Source organism: Carlito syrichta, unplaced genomic scaffold (genome assembly GCF_000164805.1).
Source record: "Carlito syrichta isolate Samal-C Ts95f unplaced genomic scaffold, Tarsius_syrichta-2.0.1 Scaffold92608, whole genome shotgun sequence".
Taxonomy (NCBI): Eukaryota; Metazoa; Chordata; class Mammalia; order Primates; family Tarsiidae; genus Carlito; species Carlito syrichta.
The window spans coordinates 393,024-417,550 of NW_007036704.1; the positions used below are offsets into that span (position 1 = coordinate 393,024).

At 42.1% G+C, this 24,527-nt stretch overlaps 1 protein-coding gene across 1 annotated transcript in view; it reads left to right on the forward strand.

Moving 5' to 3' along the window:
* Positions 1-8,492: 8,492 nt before the first annotated feature.
* Positions 8,493-24,527, forward strand: part of USP13 (ubiquitin specific peptidase 13 (isopeptidase T-3)) — a 102,099-nt gene continuing 86,064 nt past the window's right edge. The window contains exons 1-2 of the mRNA XM_008060529.2: positions 8,493-8,616; positions 16,333-16,393. Of these exons, the coding sequence (XP_008058720.1) occupies positions 8,518-8,616; positions 16,333-16,393 (160 nt within the window). The 5' untranslated portion in view covers positions 8,493-8,517. The remainder of the gene's footprint in view (positions 8,617-16,332; positions 16,394-24,527) is intronic.

The following is a 24,527-nucleotide window of genomic DNA, read 5'->3' on the forward strand; positions in this document are numbered from 1 at the left end:
TGAGCGCAGGCGGTGCAGAGAGCTGCACGTTGGTCATTCTGAGCTGGGTATCTTTTGAGAGTGGGATGGGGGTGTGGGGATGGCAGCCACTGTCCTGAAGGACAATGTGAGGCTGGCTTGGTGACAGCAGGTAGAAGAACTGGGGCAGTGGGGTTCAAGTGTCCAAGCTGCTAAGAGTGACTTTAGCCAAACAAATCTGCAAAGCTAGTATTCCTGTTGATGCTTCAGGCTGTTTTTCTATGCAAGGCCATTAGCTTTATTTTAATAATCCTCATTGTTTGGTAATGTCAAACAATGGAGCCTGAACCTTTACGTGGAACCTGTACCATGAAGTATTTTAAATTCAGATTGGAAGGGCACTGAAGAACAGTTCGAGGGAGAGGGAGACCAAATGACAAATAATATCACAAAAACTGTCATTCATCTCACAAATGTATGTTCAACCTGTACCGTACCAGATACTGTGTTTGGGATTCAGTCATGAATATGATACAGTTTTCTTGTCCTCAAGGAACAAATGTGTGGTTCAGCTTCTGGCTGTACTGGCCCCAAATGAAGGAAGCTTGGGTTTGTTGCCACCACTGATTTCAATGAGCATGACACCAACAATTGTGAAATGAAAGCGGATTTAGGGTCAAGGACTGTCAAAACAGGGGCCAAACAGGGAGTTATGGGAATTGTTCAATGGGCAGAGACTGGCAGGGTGCAGGGTCTGGGGATTCCCTGAAGTCTGGCAGGCGTTGACATTTGTAACTAGTATTGATATGGGCTGCTCTGAAGGCTGCAGGCCTGATCCTGTGTACTGAAGGTCCTTTGGGTGCGGCTTTCCTGGCGCTGTGGCACTCTTAGTCTCAGGCAGAGTGCATTTTAACCCTAGACCTAAAGTGTGTTGGCCGACCCGTCCAGGAGGTGAGAACCCACACTGCGAGCAGCAGTGTTTAGAGGTTTCCGTAGCAACTTGACCTTGCAACCTGGGATCTGTTTGCCCAGGACATAGACCTGTTTGGGGGTTGTGGAACTCACATATGTGAGTAAGTCCACATCTGGTACGAGCTGTGAAGAGTCATGTACAGTGGGACCATGTATCTTTCTTTAATGAATAGAAATGAAGCAAAAAACCAAACCAAACCACCTCATCCTTCATGACAATAGCTGGAGAAGCAAGCACTCTAGACCGAGCAAGAGTGTAGTGGGAGGCGAGGCTGTGGGCCTGAAAATCAGGCACTTAAATAAATACAAAGCCCTTGTTCACATTCCAGTTTCACTTCAGGCCTTTGTCACCGCACAGACTTCCCGCCCCTCTCCCCTCCCCCACTGGTCATCGACTGCGTTCTTTTTCCATTAAGACTGTTTTTCTGTACACATTTCTGTTCACATTATACACAGCTCTGTACACCACATTTTCTGTACACATTACACACAATTCACCCATTTGTCATGCTAACTAATGTCACAGTGTTTTGTTGTGTTTACATGCCACAGTATCTCCTACTATACATAATAGTGCATCTGTGAATAGTTTTTGTACAAATCAGTTTTTTTTTTCTCTTTCTTTTGGGTTCCTGACATCTGTATCCAAAGGGGAAATACCATATCAAAAGGTCACGGTTTTACCATTCTCTAGAAGGACTGAACAGATTCACATTGTTGGAGGGGATAGACAGGTTTTCTCTGGCCTCAGCCTGTGCAGTTTTAATAGTTTTTGCTGGTTAATGAGGCATGTACCTTTGCCTTGAGATTGTTTTAATATGCTTACTTCAGGAGGTTTGTGAGGATGTAATGATTTGATTTTAATATTTTCTCACATTTAAAACCAAATGGTCTTTTACAAAATTCTTATTAATTTGAACTTGAATGTTGACATCTTGTAATTTTATCAGTTTTTGCACAGTCTGGACACAAGCTTTTATTCATTATATGCTATATCTTTCCCAATTCTGTTGTTTTCTATTTGTTTCATTACAATTTGTGGGTAAAACTCATTCATTAGTGTTTACATTTTTCTACTCAACTATGTCACCTCTGTTGATAGCCCTTATTTTCTCTGCCAGAAATTACTTTCCTGTTCACAAGTGGGATAAATGTGTTATTCTGTTCTTTCTAGTTTTGCAATTGCTTATTTCTTGGCTCTCTCTGGACCTTATGACAGTTTTTGGTGTGAAATGTGGATCTAGATTAATTTTCTTCTATGCTGATGTTAATTGTCCCCGTAACTTTTATTAGTGATGCTTTCCTCTATTTTTGGGTTTCCTGTGGTTTGACATGTATTAAGCAATTGTCTTAGAATGAGTGTATTTCTAGGATCTCTTCTATTTTTAAAATTTTTATTTTATTTTAAAGATGTGGGGTGCAAGTTAGGATTAGGTACATATGTTATCAACATACAGGTGAAATTTGGGTCTCCCATGGGTCCTTATTTTGCCTGGCTTAGGATCAGGTACCCTTACTGATGTTATGTGTCCATCTGGTTCCCGTATCTCTACCCACTGTCTTAACTCCTTCCCCCCACAGTGTCCCGCTACTGCCAATCCCTTTCTTGTAGTGTTATGGAGTCTCTATTCTTATGCTACCATTACAAAAATTATTATTATTATTTTGAGTCTGGCGCTCACTCTGTCACTCAGCTGGAGTGCAGTTGCATGATCACAGCTCACCGCAGCCTCCACCTCCTGGGCTTAAGTGATCCTTCTATCTCAGCCTCTAGAGTAGCTGGGACTATGGGCATGTGCCACCATAGATTTTTGTTGTTGTTGAGACAAGGTCTCACTGTGTTGCCTAGGCTGGTCTTGAACTCCTGGGCTCGAGCAGTCCTCCTGTCTTGGCCTCTCAGAGTGCTGGGATTACAGGCGTGAGCTTCTGCGAGCCCAGCTATTTTTGGAAAAATTAACCCTGAGTTAATAGAGCACTCTAACACTATTACTTTTAAAAAGTATTATTTGTTTTCTGCTCTCTGATTCTTCCAGCTGCATCTCACTGTTTGCTGGTATCGTTTTTAACCTGCCTGATTTCTTGGCTGCACTTTGGTCCTCAAGTGCTTTTACCATGCTTTCACGGGGAAGTGGCTGGTTAATGGGAGGATGAGGTTGAGGGTTCAAAACTGTAAGTCGATTAGCTTAGTTTGATCCCAGCCAATATACCATTCTCTGAGCTTTGGTCACAAAGGAATTAGGAGAGATTTATCAGAATAGACTTGTCATCAGGATTGAAAGAAGTTCTTCGAGCTCATGCCATGGAGTGCTGACTTTGTATGTAAAATAAAGTGTATCATAGGACCAATATTTAGACATTAATAAAGCAAGAGAAAAGAAAGCATAAATCATTAACATGGGGTGTTTTTTCTGTATGTGATAAGTTTAAAGGGATTTTTCCTGAATTTTTTCTTTTTTCGAGTCTGTCCCCAGGCTGGAGTGCAGCATCCTGGGCTCAGGTGCAATACCTCTGCTTCAGTCTCTTGAGTAGCTGGGACTACAGATGTGCACCACCATACCTGGCTAATTTTTTGATTTTTTTTAGAGATGAGATCTCACTATGCTGCCCAGGCTGGTCTTGAACCCCAGGGCTCAAGCGGTTCTCCCGCCTTGGCCTCTCAAAGTGCTGGGATTACAGCTGTGAACCACTACACCTGGCCTGTCCTACATTTTTAAAACTACTGGCAAGTCTGTTGGGCAGTCCCTCCATCTTAGCATTGCCATTGAGGAGGGGCATGCATTGCTTCACAGACCCAGCTCTGTCCATCAGAAGATGCCTACATTAGAATGCTTTCCTATGTGGCCATTCCTCTCTGAGTCCAATAATCTTTCTCATTGATTGTGGACTTTGTGACATTACCAAGCAACTCCAGATATGAGAATGAATGTTTGGTATATTAAATTTCTAGAAATCTCCTTTGGATGATGAAATTTGCAAAGATTTTATGATTATTTAAGGAACTACAAGCGCTAGCATTAGAGAGCAATCCTGCATTTTTCTAAAGAAAAATATTCCCTTGAACGTTTTTCTTCTTTTGTTTGCTAATTGCTTGGCTCTTCCATCAGTTGCCTAATTTTTTTTTTTCTGGCATATTAATATTTGTGACCCCCAGCCTGTGTGACTGTGAGACTCGCTTATTCTTCCTTGTGCTTGTTTTCCCCAGTTATAAAATGACTGAGATAATAGGATAATGATACTTAACCCATGATAAATAATAATCAACATTTATGTAATGCCTTGTGGCACAGGAAAAGTGTCATTCATCCTCCTTAAATTTCATGCAAATTTCAAGTGGGAATTATTGCTACAGCTATGTTTACAGAGAACACTGGGGTCCAGAGACTCACACGACAGTTTGCCTTAGGCCATGGAGCTAGTTGGTGACAATGTAAGACCTCCACTACAAATCCCATATTTCCCTGAGCAAATCTTCTGGTTTGAATTCTTTGACTGAATTACATTTTATTGGAAGAGAATGAAACTGCTATTATTATTTTTTATCACAATATATGATGCTGAATTTAATGAGCTTTATGAGTAATTGACTGTTACAGTGATGCAATACTTTTTCCTTAAGAGTTCTGTGCCAAAGAAGATGTTTATGTAAAAAACTGTTGAAAATACTTACCTAATCTATTAAATGAATGTAATGTATTGGATCTGGTTGACGGACCTTTCTAATTTTATTCAAATGATCTCATTTAAAGGAGAAAAAAGGTTATCCAGAAGCACAAGCTATATATTATAATTATGGTTTGTTTGGATGGAGTTTTGTAGTCTAGTTTTTAAAATTTCATTTGCAAGTGTTTGTTTTTAGTATATAAAATTGCAGTTGACGTCTGTCTATTAACCTGTATCCCTATGATCTTGCTAATTTCATTTATTCATCTTACTAGCGTGCAGATCCCTTAGGCTTTTCTGTGTGGACTATAGTGTCATTAGCAAATAGGGACCATTTTAGTTCTTTCTTTGTGAGTTATATCTTTTATTTATTTATTTACTTTGCACATTGCAATGTATATGCTATAGTAAGAGGCACATATTTCAGTTAATGCTATTAAATGTCCACATTGTGATAGGACTTCTCTATATCCTGGTTTATAAACCACAGATAGAATGTTGGAGAATTTCAATATTCAATTTTTTTTTTGAGTTGGGGTCTCAGTCTGTCACCTAGGCTGGAATACAGTGACACACTCACAGCTTATAGTAACCTTGACCTTCTGGGCTCAGGAGATTCTCCCACCTCAGCCACCCGTGTAGCCGGGACTACAGGCATGCACCACCACACCAGGCTAATTTTTTGATTTTTTTGTAGAGATGAGATCTGACTGTGTTGCCAGTCTTGAACTCCTGGACTCAAGTGATCCTCTTGCTTTGGCCTCCCATAGTCCTGGGATTATAGGCGTAAGCCACCACACCTAGCCACCCTTAGTTCTTTTTAAAAAACTATAAAATGGAAATAATAATAAGCAGCATGCAGTTGTTAGCGTTAAAAATAACATATGTGCCGGGCTCAGTGGCTCAGCCTATAATCCCACGCCTTTGGGAGGCTGAGGTGAGTGAATTGCCTGAACCCGCGGGTTCGAGACCCACCTGGGCAGTGAGACCTCATCTCTACAATAAATCAAAAAAAAATCAGCTGGGCATGGTAGCGCATGCCTGTAATTCTGGCTACTCGGAAGGCTGAGGTGGAGCCCAGCAGGCGAGGCTGCGGTGGCCAGGAGCGGCTGCTGCACTCCAGTCTGGGTGACCGAGTGAGACTCCAACTCAGAAAAAAAAAATAATAATAACATATGTATCCTCTCCACTGTGGAAGCTTTTCTGTCCTCTCAATAAATCCTGCTTTCTCACTTAAAAAAAAATATGTAAAGCACCCAGTACATATCAGACATGCAATATTATATGGCTATGACTATTATAGGACTCTGTTTTTTATTATTTATCTACTGTTATGGCAGGTTGGGTATTCCTTACCTGAAATGCTTGGTGCAAGAAGTGTTTCAGATTTGGATTTTTTAAAATTTTGGAATATTTGCATTACACTTACCAGTTTAGCATCCTTAATCCAAATATCTGAAATCTGAAATGCTCCAGAATTTAAAGCTTTTTGAGTACTGACATGATACTAAAAAAAAAAAAAGCTCATTGGAGCATTTTGGATTTTTAATTTTCGTATTAGAGATACTCAACCTGTATGTATGTATATAGATAGATGTATGTATGTATGTATGTATTTGAGACAAGTTTTGCTCTGTTGTCCAGATTGGAGTACAGTGGTGCAATGATAGCTCACTGCTGCCTTGAATTTCTGGGCTCAAAAGATCCTCCTGCTGTGATCCACCAAGTAGCTGGAACTACAAGTGTGCGCCACCATGCCTGGCTAATTTTTTTTATTTATTGTAGAGATGAGGTCTCGCCAATTTGCCCAGGCTGGTCTCAAACCCCTGGGCTCAGGCAATTCTCTTGCCTCTGCCTCCCAAAGTGCTGGCATTATAGACGTGCGCCACCGTGCCTGGCATAAGTGTTTTTTAGTAGTAAGTTGGAAAGAAAACTTTGTGACACTTACTGGTGTGTTTTTAAGAACAAATAATTTGGTTTCAAATGTGTTAGAAGATCTTTCATACTGAGATTTTTTAACTCTTTACCTGAGTTTACTAAGTTTTGATCGGACAGACCATAAGCAGCCCCCAGACCCCGTTCCTGACAGCCCAACACACAGGGTTGTCTTTATAAAGAGCCTTCTCCTTGGTGTTGTCCTAGCTCCCCAGTGCCCTTCGCCCAGAGCATCGACCTGTGCTGTATGGAACAATAAACAGGCCTGTGCCACTCTTGCCTTCTTGCCTGCAAAATGGAGAAATGGCCTTTTATTTTTTTACACTTAGTAAGTAGCCAGATACTAACATGACTGGCTGCTGAGCAAAGCACTATAAAGCCTTCCCGAAGTAGAGGAAGGCTTTGATGTACAATCAAACGGACTAGAATTAAAAGTGGTGAAGCCAGCAAGGTGGTCATATTCAAGTGGGTCTTCATCCAGGAACGGATCCCATGGGGGAATTTATTAAATAAACTGATGCTGTGTGCGTGATGCTGGTGCTTGACCATGAAAAGAAAGTCTGTCTTTTTTTTTTTTTGAGTTGGAGTCTCACTCCCTTGCCCAGGCTGGAGTGCAGTGGCACGCTCACGGCCACCCTGGCATCGACCTGCTGGGCACTGACGATCCTTTTGTCTTAGCATTCCAAGAAGCTGGAACTACAGGTGCATGCTACCATGCCCGGCTAATTATTTTTTTGATTTTTTTTTATTGTAGAGATGAGGTCTTACCAAGTTGCCCAGGCTGTTCTCAAACCTGTGGGCTCAGGCAGTCATCTGATTTCGGTCTCCCAAAGTGCTGGGTTTACAGGCTTAGCCATTGCACCTGGCCTAGAAAGTCTCATTCTTAAAATGTGCATTGTACTTCACAATCCTGGACTGCTGCTTCAAGTAAACAATATGCACATTTTGAAAAAAAATTTTTTTTTTTGTAAAGATGGGGTCTTTCTGTGCTGCCCAGGCTGGTCTTGAACTCCTGGCCTCAAGGAATCTTCCTGTCTCTGCCTCCCAAAGTGCTAGGATTACAAGCGTGAGCCAGCACATTTGGTCACAACCTGTATTTATTTATTAAATTGTTATAATGTATTAATGGATACTGTCAAGTATGTGTCATCAAAGAAAGGGAACAATATCTTTGAAGAACCCTGGCCTGCTAAAAGCACCAAAAACTTTATGTTCCTGGAGATGTGCACCAATGAATGAGGGAAAACAATGATAAAATATTACAATGGGCTGGGCGCGGTGACTCAGCCTATAATCTCAGCACTATGGGAGGCCCAGGTGAGAGGATTGCCTGACCCCAGGGGTTTGAGACCAACCTGGCCAATTTGGTGAGACTTTGTTTCTAAATAAATCACAAAAACTAACTGGGTGTGGTGGTGTGCATCTGTGGTTCTGGCTACTTGGAAGGCTGAGGTGGAAGGATAGCTTAAGCCCAGCAGGTCGAGACTGCAGTGACCATGAGCGTGCCACTGCACTCCAGCCTGGGCGACAAGAGTGAGACTCCAATTAAAAAAAAAAAAAAAAAAAAATAAAAAAAAAAATATATATATATATATATAGGATCAGTAGGATCGGTCCCTTGCCAACTTTCCTCTATTCCTCTCTTCCCTTATCCCATTTTGGAGAGTCAGACAAGCATGTTATTTCCTGGGGCCTCTGAGGATCTCACCTGACTGTGAATGCAGGCAGCATTTGGTGGATGGAGCGCTCAGTTGTCCAGGAGCACCTGGATGCCAGGGCTGGGGCGGAACTTCCACCGTGGGTGTCTGTGGGACTGTTGGGGGGTTGTTGATGATGGTGGCAGGAGCCACGGTGGCCCTTTGCCAGGCTTTGTCTTCATTGTGTGCCATTTTCCCCTTCCCTTTTTCTGTATCTGACTACTTGACTAGGTGGCCTTGGCTAATGTGCTTTGTCTTTTTCTTCTAGAGTTCTGAAGGTGGACTCTATGTATGCATGAACACATTTTTGGCCTTTGGAAGGGAACATGTTGAAAGACATTTTCGAAAAACTGGACAGAGCGTGTACATGCTCCTGAAAAGACATGTGCGAGAGGTGAGATACACTTTCGGAGGGCTGGCCCTGATGTCTTTCCTTTGACATTGTCTTAGTGTGCTTTATCACATGGAGGTTATACTGTGCCCACATGACCGCTGATCCTTTTTGATGATGGCAAACAAAAACAGCCCTTTTTGCAAAATTCAGAGATTTGCCCAAACCTTATTTTAACCGGTTTTCTTTTTCTTCTTCTAAACCTCTGGTGTTTTTCCGAAGATGTGGATTGATTGGAAAAAAAATTAAGTTAAAAAATACAGAAAAGTACAGGAAATAATGCCAGAGACATGTATGGATCCAAAAAACTTATGGATGTTTTTGCTTCAGATTCTTCATTTTGTTTTTTTTATTTTTAGAAACAATAGAGAATTTAGAGAAATAGCATTTTTCTAAAAGTTCAAGTTCCTTTTGTTCCCTTCTTCCTCTGAAGTAACCACTGCTGTGAATTTGTTTCTCATTGTCATGCATGTTGTTACATCTTACTAACAAATGTGTATTCATGAGCAATATATAATATGACTTTATATGTTTTTAAAATGTAGATAAATGCTATCATACTGTTACTTTAATTCTGTGAAGAGTTTTTCTCTTTAAGGCCAGGCGTAGTGGTTCATACCTACAATCTCAGCACTTTGGGAGGCTGAGGTGAGAGGATTACCTGAGCCCACAGGTTCGAGACCAGCCTGGGCAACGTCACCAGACCTCATCACTATAATAAATCAAAAAATTAGCCAGGCATGATGGCGCATGCCTGTAGTTCCAGCTACTTGGAAGGCTGAGGTGGAAGGATCCCTGGAGCCCAGCAGGTTGAGGCTGCGGTGACTGTGAGCATGCCACCGCTCTCCAGCCTGGGTGAGTGAGAATCCGACTCAAAACAAACAAGCAAAAACATTGTTTTTGGACTCTATCCAAAAGAGAAGAATCTGGAGGTACTCCCCTTTTCATGTACTGCCCCCCCGCTCATTTTTTTTTTTTGAGTTGGTGTCTCACTCTGAGTGCAATGGCACGGTCATGGCCACCACAGCCTCAATCTGCTGGGCTCAGGCGATCCTTCTGCCTCAGCCTTCCGAGTAACCGGGACCTCAATTCTAGTTTTAAAAACCTTGGAATCAATTCTAGTTTTAAAAACCTTGTTGAGATTTTGATCACAATCACATTCAATTTATAGATTAACCTATAATCCACATCATTGTATAAGATCCATGAGGGCAGCCTGTAATCCCAGCACTTTGGGAGGCTGAGGTGAGTGAATTGCCTGAGCCTGCAGGTTTGAGACCCGCCTGGGCAACTTGGCAAGGCCTCATCTCTGCAATAAATTTAAAAAAAATTAAAAAAAAAAAGATCCATGAGAGCATGGACTTTTGTTGGTTTTGTTCACTGCTGTGTCTTTGGCACTTGCCAGAGCCTAGAATATAGTAGGTGCTGCATAAATATTTATTAAATTATTGAATAGCCATTAACATGGCCATTAACATGGCATATCACTTTATTCAGCTTTCTTTTTCTTTTTTTTTGAATTGGAGTCTCTGTTGCCCAGGCTGGAATTCAGTGGCACAATCATGGCATGGTTCACTGCAGCCTCAACCTCCTGGGCTCAGTTAATCCTTCTGCTTCAGCCTCTGGAGTAGCTAGGACTGTAGGCATGTGCCACCATGCCTGGCTAATTTTTTTTAATTTTTAATTTTTTTTTGAGTTGGAGTCTCATTCTGTCACTCAGGCTGGAGTGCAGTGGCACGCATACTCGCGGCCACCCCAATATTGACCTGCTGGGCTCTGGCGATCCTTTCATCTAAGCCTTCCAAGGAGCTGGACCTACAGGCATGCACTACCACACCTGGCTAATTTTTTATTTATTGTAGAGATGAGGTCTCACCAAGTTGCCCGGGCTGGTCTCGAATCTGCAGGCTCAGGCAGTCCACTTGCCTTGGCCTCCCAAAGTGCTGGAATTACAGGCTGAGCCACTAAGCCCGGCCAAATTTTTTTGAAGAGATGAGGTCTCACTGCATTGCCCAGACTGGTCATGAAGTTCTGGGCTCAAGTGATCCTTCTGCCTCAGCTTTCCAAAGTGCTGGGATTACAGGTGTGAGCCACCGCATCTGGTCAGTTTTATTTTACGTCATTTAGTAATATTTTATAGTTTTCTGTAAAGGAACTTGTATTTTATTAGTTTTTTTTAGTGCACTATAATTTTTGTTACTAATGTTACTGTTACCTTTCCTTTTTTATGCATTTAGTTATTGATGGTGTTTGGAGTTGTTATTAATTTTTAAATGTTGATTGTATATTTAAGCAATACTGTTCAACTTTTAAACTATATTGGATCTTCTCAGTAGTCAATGCTAATGCTAATTTCATCTATCTCTTATGATAGCCTACCTAATATGTTATCTGTTTAAGTTCTTAAAAAGGTGAGATCCCAACACTGGACAGTGGGACAGTGGGAAGGGGAGGAAGAAAGACCAGCAAGTCAGATAAAGCATAGACTTAATGATTAGCTTTCAAGTAATTTAATTACAGCCTGCTATTTTTTGGTTTACAGTGTACTACTTACAGAAGTACTACTTCTGTTAGGCTGCTTCGTCCCATAGTGTAAAATGGTGAGATAGTAAGAAACTAGGGAGAAAAAAAAAGAAACTGAGGCTCAGAGACTTAAAATGACTTGCTAGGGTCACAAAGTTAGCGGCAGAACTGTGGAATGCCAATAATTTTGTACAGTTAGCTCTACCTCTAAAATTTAAGTTAAACATTTCACTCTCTGCCCACAAGCTCCACTCATTTTAGCTCCTTCACTCATTTATTCCTGCTTCCATCGGTTGTTCTACCACCTGGAGCCCTCCAGACCTGTGACTTGTTTCACCTACTTCTCACCATTCATTCCTTTAAATGTTCTGTAACCCACAGTACCCTTATCTGACCCTTATGCACTTATCTTGCCTCCTTAATTCTTCTCCAGGACGCCAACCAGCTGATCCATTTATATCACCCTCTCCTTCCATGCACGACTGCTAGTCCCATGCTAACCTGGGCTCGGGACCACGTTAGCTTTCTGGCCTCCCTCTTCCATCGGGCTGTCTCATTGTCCAGCAAACCTTGTAGTCTGTATCCTGTCCTGCTCTCCTGAGAGGCTGTTCTGATCTCAGCAGAAGGCTGTATTTTCTCTGTCCTCAGGGTCCTGTTTCCTCCTACCTTGGGAAACTTGCTTCTTCGTTAAGTCCACCTTCTCCGATAGCTCCACCTTCCTCCTCTTCTGGCTTGTTTTCTCCCACCTTAAAAGAGAACACACCAGTGACTCAGCCTGTAATCCCAGCACTTTGGGAAGCCAAGGTGAGTGGATTGCCTCTGCGCCCGAGGGTTCATGACCAGCCTGGGAACTTTGGCGAGACCTCGTCTCCACAATAAATCAAAAATTAGCTGGGTATGGTATTTCCCACTACTTGGAAGGCTGAAGTGGAAGGATCACCGGACGCTGGGGTGGTTGTGCGTATGCCACTGCACTCCAGCCTGGGGTATGGAGTGAGACTCCAGCCCCCCCCCCCAAAAAAAAAAAGGAGAGAGAGAGAACCACAGAACCACCCTTCTAACTTGTGTCCTTCTCAGGTCATTACATTCATCCAGGTAAGCTGCTTTGATAATTTTTCTATTCTCATTGTCTTTGCTACATCTTCCACTAAGGATCAGCATTGCAGCCTGATTGATCTTGTTAATCCAGGAAAGCTGCCCGCATGGCCAGTGACCTCTTAGTTGCCATACTTGGTGGATACATTTTTTTTTTTTTTTTTTTGAGTTGGAGTCTCACTCTGTCGCCCAGACTGCAGTGCAGTGGCCGCTCCCGGCCACCACAACCTCGACCTGCTGGGCTCCGGCGATCCTTCCGCCTCAACCTTCCAAGTAGCCGGAATTATAGGCATGCACTACCACGCCCAGCTGATTTTTTGATTTATTGTAGAGATAAGGTCTCGCTGCCCAGGTGGGTCTTGAACCCGCGGGCTTAGGCAATCCACTCACCTCAGCCTCCCAAAGGTGCGGGATTACAGGCTGAGCCACCGAGCCCAGCTGATACATTTTGAGTGTTTGGAAATCTGAGCCTGTTTTCCTTTGGAACTGGTCCTCTCCTGCTTTCTTTGACACTGGAACTTAGGTTCCTCCTGCCCTTTCTCAGTTTCTTTAAATAGCATCTCTTCCTTTGTTCAGTCCTTAGTTTTGGGCACTTCCTAGGATGCCATTTGCCCATCCATCTTCTTCTTCAGACAGGTGCTCTTCTTTTTCATTGCCATGCCTATCTTTGTTTCACTACTCTTTCTAAACTGATAACTTCCAAACTGTCTCTTCAGAGCTGAAGATCTGACCATCTGATTCCCATCTGGATTTTTCTATTCCAGCATCTCATAGGTACTTCAAGTCCAGTGTGCCCAGACTGAACAAATTATTCCCTTTCTCAAAATGGTCCCTCCTCTCGATTTCCAGAGACCTAGATGGCCCTTGGTTCTGCTTTCCTTCTGTGTCTTGTTGGTGGGATCTTGTTGCCTGGGCTTCCCAAATAGCTCTGAGGTCCCTCTTGTTCTCTGCATCCCTGCTATTCTTGCCTGAGTGTTCAGTCTTTAAAAAGACTGATGCTGTAGCTTCCTGACTGATCTTTCTACGAACTTGCCACCTTCAGTCCCACCCAGTCTGCACTCTGCTCCCAGAGTGATCTTCCAGATGCATATATATCTGTGCATCTGTAGCGCACTGATGCTTAAATCCCTGCCATTTCTCTCTGTGCTGCAGGATGAAGTCCAGACTCTTTGGCATGTGATTGTAAGGTGGTCATGCTCTGACCCCTGCAGGCTTTGTAACCCTCACTCTTCTTTCCCCAGCTCTGTGCTCCAGACATAGCAAACTGCTTCTTTCTGGAGCACACGGGGATTTCATGTCTCTGTGTCTGCTGGGATGCTCACTTCTACCCCCCTTCTGTTTTACCTGTTGTACTCTGTGGGGTCAGGATACCCATCCATTCATCCATCCATTTATGTCCATCCATCCATTCATCCATCCATTTATGTCCATCCATCCATTCATCCATCCATCCACCCGCCCACCCACACATCCATCCACCCATGTATTCATCCAATGAATAGTTACGAGTGGCTGCTATATGCCAGGACTGCTGTTCTTCTTACTGACCAACTCTGCCTCCACCTCCTCCCCCAGATGAACTGATTATTTCCTCTTTATAGGATGATTGTACCTCTTTTTTTCTTTTTTTTTTTTTGAGTTGGAGTCTCACTCTGTCACCCAGACTGGAGTGCAGTGGCCGCTCCTGGCTACTGCAGCCTAGACCTGCTGGGCTCCGGCGATCCTTCCGCCTCAGCCTTCCAAGCAGCCGGAGCTACAGGCGCGCGTTACCACACCCGGCTAATTTTTGACTTATTGTAGAGATGAGGTCTCGCCAAGTTGCCCAGGCGGGTCTCGAACCCGCAGACTCAGGCAATCCACTCACCTCAGCCTCCCAAAGGTGCGGGATTACAGGCTGAGCCACCGAGCCCGGCTGGATTGTACCTCTTTTTGAACCTCTCTTGCGCTCACCAGAATCTGTTGTGCTGTTTGTTTACATGTGGGGTGCCAAAAAATGTATACACATTTTAAGCGATGTTATCTATGTATTACTCTTTGAAATCGAATTAAATTGTAGTAGCAATGTGTAGTATGACATTCACTCAGCCATGCTTCTGTCATTTTATTTGACAGTCCTGACTGTTGCAAGATGACACTTGCATTTGTTTGATTAATGCCATCTTTTGAGAGAATGTCATACTTAAGATGTGTCTACATTTTTTGGCACTCCATATATGTTCCTCAACTACGCTGTTGAGCTCCTCAGAAGATGGAACATGTCTTCATTCACTCTGCACCCTGAGCTCCAGCACAGAACTTGGCACACAGGCACAGTCATATTTGCTGGCCGAGAAGTTTTGGTTTCTCACACCCTGTTGATTTTTATTGTTGGCTGATGCAGGAGCAGAGGTGATGGTCTTTAGAATACAGTCCTACTTTTTTTTTTTCCTTTTTTTAAATCTTAAAGGACATGAACCTAATGCAAATCTGAGATGTGAATCCCACCATTAGGGACAGACTCGTTTTCCTGCAGGTCTTCATGGAGTCCCTCTTCTTTTTTCTCCCTCCAACATCATACGGGGTGGGGGGGGTGGTGGGACACCGGAACAGTTCAAAGGGCACCATAAACTTCTGCAGAGAGATTTCACGTGTCCTCCAGGATTGCTAAGTGTGCCTTCGGAACAGGTTTTATATGACCTTTTCTTGGGGCAGGTAAGTAGAAGGGAGAGGACAGAGGCTCTGAGACCACAGAGGAGAAGGATTTGACATGCATTTGGTAGGAGTATGTGGAGGGACAAGTTTTTGAGCTAAAGTGTTCAATGATTCAGATTCCTAAGATGTGATCTGCAAACCTGTAGAAGGAGCTATAAAATCTTGATGTGAGAATCACAAAGATGAGTCAGCTGTCAGTGGCGGATAATACAGCATGGGAAACCAGACTTAGGATTGATGGGAGGGCAAATCAAGAAGCAGACAATGAGCAGCTAGCTTTGATGCCTGGAATAACATGGCTGCCTGGAATGACGTGGGGCTGGACCCACACGCTGTGGTCTAACGTGCTTTTTTTCTAGTAACTGAAAAAACGTATAATGTGGAAATATGGTTTTGGCTGTTTGAAACAAAAATGATTATTATCGAATTGAGAGTAAAATGTTTTGTGTGGGCATTAGATGCATGACCTCTTTTGAATAGCCACTGATGGGCGTTTATTTCATTGTTGCTGAGGACTTCCATCATGGCTAGTAAAAGCAGGACACTTAGGATGGAAAACATAGCTACCTATTGGTGCTCCCAAAATGTTTAGGGAGGCTGGACTGAGGGGTGTGTGTGTGTGTGTGTGTGTGTGTGTGTGTTTGTTTTCTTTTTGAGTTGAGGTCTGTCACCCAAGCTATAGTGCAGTAGTATGACCATGCCTCACTGCAGCCTCTACCTCCTGAACTCAGGTGATCCTTCCACCTTAGCCTCCCGAGTAGCTAGGATTACAGGTTTGTGCCATCATGCCTGGCTGATTTTTTTAAAAATTATTTTTGTAGGGATGAGTTCTCACTATATTGCCCAGGCTGGTCTTGAACTCCTAGGCTCAAGTGATCCTCTCCTTTTGTGATCCTCACCTCTCCCGAAGTGCTGGGATTGCAGGTGTGAGCCACTGCGTCTGGGAGATTGAGTGACCAGAATATCAGTGATTTAATAGATAGTTATTCAGTCTTTCAACAATAGTTGTGAGCATGCTCAGGGCCAAGCGCTGGGGACCCACTGGACGAGCAAGAGAATGACTGCTTCACTTTCTTCAGCCTCTCACCCTCAGGACAGGACTCTGGGAGCAAGCACATGCTGGGTTGAAGCTCCACCATCTGCCTCACCTTGGTTTCTGGTTTCTACTTTCCTTTCCAGAAGTGTGTCCCTTATACTTGGTGAAAATAGTCAGGCGGGACAGTAGCATTGCCCTTCAACTACCTGTGTTGACCTGAGTCGGGTTGCTGCTTATCGAGGAATTGCTTGTCCAGGTTGGATATTTCCTCTTGGTCATTTATAAGAACTGGGGACCCCCCCAAGATGTACTCTTCCACCCCAAACTGTTTATTCAGCAGGCTGCATGTTAATGGTCTCTTGTTTTCTTTTCAGAAGGTAAGAGGGGCATCTGGTGGAGCCTTACCAAAAAGGAGGAATTCCAAGATTTTTTTAGGTAATGTAAATAGTTATCAATGGCATGCCCAGATTCTCTGTTTGTGCGTGTGTGTGCATGCTCGTATCCATGTTTGCCTTGGGGTTGTTTGTTGCCCTAGAATTTAAGAATGGGTAGGCCGGGCATGGTGGCTCACACCTGTAATCCCAGCACTTTGGAAGGCTGAGGTGAGAGGATTGCCTGAGCCCATGGGTTCAAGACCAGCTTGGGCAACATGGTGAGACCTTTTCTCTACAATAAATAAAAAAATTAGCCAGGCATGGTAGCGTGTGGCTGTAGTTCTGGCTACTTGGAAGGCTGAGGTGGAAGGATCGCCAGAGCCCAGCAAGTCGAGACTGCGGTGGCTGTGAGTGTGCTACTGCACTCCAGCCTGGGGGATGGAATGAGACTCCAACTCAATAAATACATACATACATACATAAGAATTTAAGAATGTCACACATTTAAATAGAGAGACTGACTCCACTTTGCCTTTACCAACTAGTGAAGGATACTTTGAGCTCTCTTAGTTGGGTTTAGTGCTTTTATGCCATAATCATGACTAGAGAGTAATTGTGATTCTGCTTCTGGAATTTTTTTTTTTTTTTTTTTGGCTGACTTTGAAGAGCCAGTTTTTTTTTTCTTTTCTTTTTAAAATTAGCCAAACTCCAGACTTTATTCAGATGTCATCGTTTTTTCCGCTAATGTTCCTCTTTTGTTATAGGATCTAGTTCAAGATCCCACAAGATCCCACATTGTATTTAGTTGACATGTCTCTCTAATCCTCTCCAGTCTGTCATAGTTCTTCAGTCTTTCTTTGATACTCTTGAAGAATACCTGTCACTTATTTTGTAGAATATACCTAAATTTGGGTTTGTCTAATGTTTTCTCATGAAAAATCTGAAGTTATGCATTTTGGCAAGAATACCGTGGGTAAGGTGCCCTTCTCAGCATATGCTGTCAAGGGGATTGTGATGTTGACATGCCTTCATACTGGTGATGTTGACCTTGATCACTTATTAGGTTAGTGTCTCCTGCGTTTCTTCATTGTAAAATTATAGTATAATTAATAAGTGTTTTTTGGAGTGATACTTTGAGACTGCTAATGTCTTGTTCCTCCTCAAAGTTTTACCTACTAATTTTATCATCTACCAGTGGATCTTGCCTATAATAATTATTACTATTGTGTTTGCTTAATGATTTCTAAATTTCTTTAATTTAGAAGAGCCAGTTTTTTTTTTTTTTTAATGCCAATGACTACTGGTTTATATATCGTATTGTTTTGGTCATATTTCTTTTCCTTTTTTAAGTTTTTTTGAGTCGGAGACTCACTCTGTTGCCTAGGCTGGAGTGCAGTGTCATGAACATGGCTCACTGAAGCCTTGACCTCCTGGGCTCAAGTGATCTTTCAGACTTAGCCTTCTCAGTAGCTGGGACTACAGGTGTGGTGACACTTGGCTAATTTTTTTTCTCTTGGTAAAGATGAGGCCTTGCTGTGTTGTTCAGGCTGGTCTTGAACTCTGGGATTCAAGCAATTCTCCTGCTTTGGCCTCCCAAAGTGTTGGGATTACAGGCATGAACCACTGTACCTGGCATACAGTTCTTATTAAGCCTCTTTTTTTTTTTTTTTTGAGTAGGAGTTTCACTCTGCTGCCCAGGCTGGAGTGTAGGGGCATGCTCGTGGCCACCCTAGTGTCGACCTATTGGGCTCTGACGATCCTTCTGTCCCAGTTTTCCAAGTAGCTGGAACTACAGGTGCATGCTACCATGCCCAGCTAATTTTTTGATTTATAGAAGAGACGAGGTTTCATCATGTTGCCCAGTTTTGTCACGAACCCACAGCTTAGGCAGTCCTCTCACCTCGGCCTCCCAAAGTGCTGGGATTATAGACTTGAGTCACTGCACTTGGCCTTATTAAATTTTTGATATGGCTTTTTCAGGAGAAAAAGTGACTTGATAATATTATTTGACCAAGCAAATTTATGTTCTTAACTACCTGGATTATTGATTGTAAAAAATTTTAGCCAGGCGAGGTGGCTCACATCTATAATCCCAGCACTTTGGGAGGCAGAGGTGAGAGGATTGCCTGAGCCCAGCCTGGGCAACTTGGTGAGACCTCGTTCCTACAATAAATCAAAAAAGTAGCCAGGCATGGTGTCTTGCTCCTGTAGTTTCAACTACTGGGAAAGTTGAGGTGGAAGGATTGCCTGAGCCCAGAAAGTTGAGGCTGCAGTGGCTGTGAGCATGCCACTGCACTCCAGCCTGGGCAAAAGAGTGAGATTCCAACTCAAAAAAAAAAAAGAAAAGTAATTTTAAAATTGTTTGATTTCATTTTGGTAAAAAAAAAAAAAAAAAAAAATCTATACATACATATACATATGCATGTGTGTGTATACATGTGTGCATGTTTATGTAAGTATATACACATACATGTCTATATATGTACATACATATCTACATATGTATATACATATAGCCATGTGTGCATATAGGTGTGTGTGTATGTATGTGTGTATATTTATGTATGCATACACTTATGTATACACATGTACACACTTATAATTGGGAGACTAGAAGAGTCTGAAACAACATATTCCAAATTGTTAATAGTAGTTCTTTCCCATGACAAGATGGAAGTGATTCTGATTTCCTTTTTTTTAATCTGTATTTGCACTTTGTCCCATAAACATGTTATCATTGCAGTGAAAAGATACATTAATTATTTGAAGAATAAAGCCATTGAAAACTATCATGGAGCTGGACTTCCTTCTGGTTTGAGATTCTTAGTTACCCAGTGCTGAGTCTGACCTAACTGTCTTCTCCTGCTTCTCAGCTCATGGTTTGCTGTAGGAGGTTTATCTGCAGTTGGTTTTTCTACCCGGGCCAATCCTTCTCGCTTCTCAACTTGCCTTTGGACCATAACCCATGTCAGCCAATCAAACCCAAACCAGTTTTCCATGAACCCCAGAGCTTAGGCAGTTGAATACATTCTGATGCTTTGTTTATTATCCTTCTGTCCCCTTCCACTAACATAGATAACATGATTTCTTCTGAATTCAATGACATCAGTGTAACCTTCTTGAAGATGGAAATAACTAACCATTTTGACTTCACATGGTTATTTTTATTATTTTCCTTGGTTGAATGAAAACATTAACTGACCTGTTGGTTTTTAACCTTTGTGTCTCTTCCTCAAAAGACCTTGAGGTTTGATTTTCTATTTTCTTTGAGTTGGAGTCTCACTCTGGAATGCAGTAGCATGCTCATGGCCACCACAGCCTCGACCTGCTGGGCTTAGGCGATCCTTGTGCCTCAGCCTTCCAAGTAGCTAGAACTACAGGTGTGTGCTACCATGCCTGGCTTATTTTTTGATTTATTGTAGAGATGAGGTCTCACCAAGTTGCCCAGGCTGGTCTTGAACTCCTGAGCTCAAGCAATCCTCTTGCCTTAGCCTCCCAAAGTGCTGGGATTACAGGCTTGAGTCACCATGCCTGACCGAGTTTTGATTTTTCTAGTAATTACTTTGTTTGTAGAGGATATTGACAAGTAAAACTTTAAAAAATCAATTCAAAAGTAAGCACTGAGCTTTTGTGCTTCCTGCTGCATGAACCCTTTCCATTGTTCCTTGGGAGTACTACCCACCATTCTGTTTCAGCAGGACTTTTTCCCATAGCTGATCTCTGTGTTGACTCCACATTTTGTAGTCTCGAAAGCCACAGGGTGCATATAAAACTCACGGCCCCACAGAAGTATTCCACTTGGACTGTATTAGTTCTATACCCAGGTTTTTAACAAATTTAACCCTTTGCACTCGGAGACATCTCACAGATCACCTACCAGCAACTAGCCTGCTATTTAACGAAGTGAAAAACGAATCACTTCATATTAAATAGTATAGTGTTGGAACCAATTGTTTTATTGTAATGATATTTGGCTTTTAATGGAATTTGGGACATTAAGGAACCTATTTAAGACAAAAAAATCAAAATTTTATATCTTATATTTTTCTAACATGTGGTAACAGAAGCAGTCACCGACACACATTTCAGGTTCATTGATACATGCTGTGCAATAGTGAGTTATTTAATGTCTTCCGCCTGGCTTTTTCTATTCAAGCAGACAGTGCAGCCTTGTTTTCTTCCTCCTGTGTTAATAATGTGTAATTTATTGTCCAGTCTGTTGTTCGAGGATGATGTGGAAGGATGCACTTGTGATTCCTGAAAACCACTTCCTGACTGATTGATCAGAAGCTTGGCAAATTTCAGACGGGACATAGGTTTTTCATTATTTTTTAGCGGAAAACTTCAAGGAAATATACATTTTTGAAAAATTTGTGCTTGCATAAGCAATCTCATTTTGTCCCCTGGGGCATCCGAGTGGGTTGCTAGATTTATGATGTCCTTTCAGAGGGGACATCCGAGTGCAAAGGGTGAAGTTAGCTCTTTCATCCCAGTAGGAATTTGGTTTTGCAAGCCTTAATTTAAAGCCCTCCCAGCTGGTGCTCCTTATCTCACAGGAGCAGACACTTTTCTCTTGCCACAATGATCCTGGTTCTGTGTTCAAGTTGACATGGCCTGTGAATTAATTTCAGCGATGGGCTGTATCATGATTATATCTGGCTTATGTAACAGGAAACTTAAAGTATTGGTAACTTTGAACAAATTAGGTACTTGTTTCTCTCTTATGGAAAGGATGCTGGGGAGCAGTAGATGCAGGCAGTATGGCGGCCTCACACTCATCAGAGATCTCGACTATTCCCGTGTTTCTGCTTCACCCTCTATCCCGACCCGTGACTTCCAACCTCATGGTTACTTCATAGTCTTAAACGGCTATTGGAATTCCAGCCATCACCTGCTCTGGAAAGCAGGAAAGAGGATGGGGGAAGGGCAAAAAAGTCTACTCTCCCAGCAGAGTCAGCTTCCTTTTGTCACTTTTTATAGAGCCCAAATCAGTTCACTCTTCTCTGTCGGAACTTGGTCAACATAGCCACCCCTCACTTGCCCAGGACACTGGAAAGTAAAGTCTACCAGTGTAGATTTGGGGTCTCTTACTACGAAAGAAAGGGACAATGATATCAAGAGGCAGCTACTAGTCTCTGCCACAGACTCGTTCTTTTCAAGGGACATTGGGGTTGTCTCCTCATGGAGAGGAAGATAACTCAGAACTCTTGCAGTTTTTCTGTTTCTTGACTAGAAAGTACTGTTTCACTGATACTGAAATGTAGTTATGATGCTCCTTTTTCCCCTTCACAGAACAAACATAGATTTATTTTGGATAGAGGCTTTTTTCCCCATGACTTGATGACATTGTGAATATTTCTTTTCCATTGGCTCAACAGTGACATTTAAACCATTGAATCATTCGGTTATAACCGTCGATATTGACTTTTAAGGGAAGCTTAGGCCACTGGCTAGTGCCAAATGGCTTGCCCTCTCCTAAGCATCACCCTGCCTCTCCACAGTCAGGTCACTCTTTTTCCAGATTACTCTGATGTTCATTCAAGAGAAATTATCTTAGCTTTAGCTTTTACTGTTATTATTTGTATTTACTAACAAATGGAATTATTGGTAATTTTGAAAACCATTTAAAAATTGGTAATTTTTAAAACCATTTAAATTCTTGACTTTTTGATTTAAAAAATATTTTTGAATATGTAACACACAGACAAAGCTTAAAGTGGAAAATATCTAAGCCAGTGGGGTGATACATGCCTGTAATCTCAGTAGTCTGAGCGGTCGAGGTGAGAGGATTGCTTGAGGCTAGGACTTTGAGACTGGCCTGGGCAACACAGCAAGACCCTGTCTCTACAAAAATAAAAATAAAAAATTGCCAGCTACTCAGGAGGCTGAGGTGTCAGAGTTTGAGGCTGCAGTGAGCTATGATTGTGCCACTGCACTCCAGCCTAGGTGACAGCACAAGATCCTATCTGAAAAAAAAAAGAAAAAGAAAAAAGAAAAGGTATAAAAAGCTCTGCAGTGAAAAGTAAGTTTTTCTCCCCCACTTACCTGTGTTCTAATTACTTGGTTACTTCCCTCAGAGACAAACAGTATTTTCTGTTTGGATATCTTTATATATCTCATGTCTCTCCCAGCAATAGTCTGTGATTTTAGATCTTATTTTTTTCTTGTGGCATTGGGGGCCACGAACCCTTTTGTTCCCAAACTGCTCAGAGGCACCCTGGGGTGCTGCAATGAACTCACCAGTGCACTGAGGGATATTTTAAATTTTCGAGGGAACATAGTGAGATTTGGACATTGAATGAACTAAAGTATTAGGTTATCCTGTATTCCTAACAATAATTTCATCTGTTTGTGAAACTGGTTTTTGGTGATTTCTATGGTCAAAGGCAAGTGTCATGTGATAATCGGTATGGAACAGGAACTAAGGGTGGCAGTGGCCAATCTGATTCAAAGAGAAGTTGTGCAGTGCCCAGCAGGTACATGTATCCCATTAGTAGGGGATTGTGGTTATGTTAAAATGAAATAAAACATTTTTTTCTTTCAACTTATATGAATTTTTTTCAAATGTTTATTAAGTTGTAAGAGCATAAATACTTACCAAGTTGTTTGAACGTAGCTACTAAATAAACAAAATGATTAGACATTTCTTTTGGTTTACGGCCACTGTGAAAAAATTGCTGGGATGTTTAGAAGTGCTATGAATGGAGACAGTTTGGGTAACTCCGCATAATGTTTTCAAACTTTTAGAAAGGGACATTACTAGGTTGTCTTTTAGAAAGATAACTTGCAAAAAATGTAAATGCTTGTGAGTATGGGGAATAAGCTGATATAAAACTTAGTGTTTTATGAGGTAGAAGGAGAGAAGGGGGAAGGAAGGGAGTCCAGGATTCTCAAAGAAATACTCTATAGTTTGCCACTGATTCTGGTCTAATTGTATATACTGGGATGCCAAAAAAAAGTATACACATTTTAAGTATGATGCCCGCTCAAAAGATGGCATTAATCAAGTGAATGCTAGCATCACCATACGACAAGCAGGACAGTCAAGAAAATGGCAGAAGCACGGTTGAACCTTATACGACACGTTGCTACTGTAATTCAACTTTGAAAAGTAATACATAGATGACATCTCTTAAAATGGATGTATATATTGAGGCTTTCAGATTTTTGAACATATAGAATATCTTTGAATTATTTCTTTTAATAAGTATACATATACATGGCACCGCTGTATTAAAAAAAAATAAAGCTACAAATGTGTAAATAACTACCAATATGTGTAAGGTTAATAATGTATCATATCTTTGGTATGTCGTAAAAAACAGTATTAAATGTTCTCATCTTGGCTGGGCTCGGTGACTCAGTTTGTAATCCCAGCACTTGGGAGGATAAGGCAAGTGGATTGCCTGAGCCCACAGGTTTGAGACCCACCCGGGCAACTTGGCAAGACCTCGTCTCTACAATACATAAAAAATTAGCCGGGCATGGTAGTGCACACCTGTAGTTCCAGCTACTTGGAAGGCTGAGGCAGAAGGATCTGTGGAGCCCAGCATGTCGATGCTGAGGTGGCCGGGAGCGGCCACTTCACTCCAGCCTGGGGAATGGAGTAGACTCCAAATAAAAAAAAAAAAAATTCACATCTTTATGGAGTCCTCCTCAATTTTCACAAATAAGAGTCAATGAGTGAAGTTCCTCCATGTCTGAAGAGTGGAACTCCAAAGAGCTATGCTTCATGTCAGGGAGCTTAAACTCCACATTTTTGGCTTAACTCAAATGTTCATACTTGATGAGAAACAGGTTAAAGACAAAACTTGTGAAAAGTTTCATGAACGAACCTGTTCAGAAAACTCCTCTGAGCTGGATGACCACAAGGTTTGGATAAGCTCAATTTTTCTGTTTCTTTCTGAAGTGACTCAAAGAACATATTTTTTGCTCAGGGAACTGTCCCCCCCGTGCCTTGTTTTGAAGGTAAACGGTTGGTCTGCTTTTACCTCCATGGGACAGACAGAATATTCACCTCCAACAAATGAATTAAAGTTAATATAGTGAGTCTGAGAGCATTCTGAGCCCTGGTTTTGTTGAGGGACCCATTTTCCAGCTATCCTCCTTTACAGCTTAGGCTTCTTCGGGAGATGGAGATAGCCCCAGTAACTTTTCTCAGAGATCTGGGTGGATCATTGAAGTAGAGCTGGAGA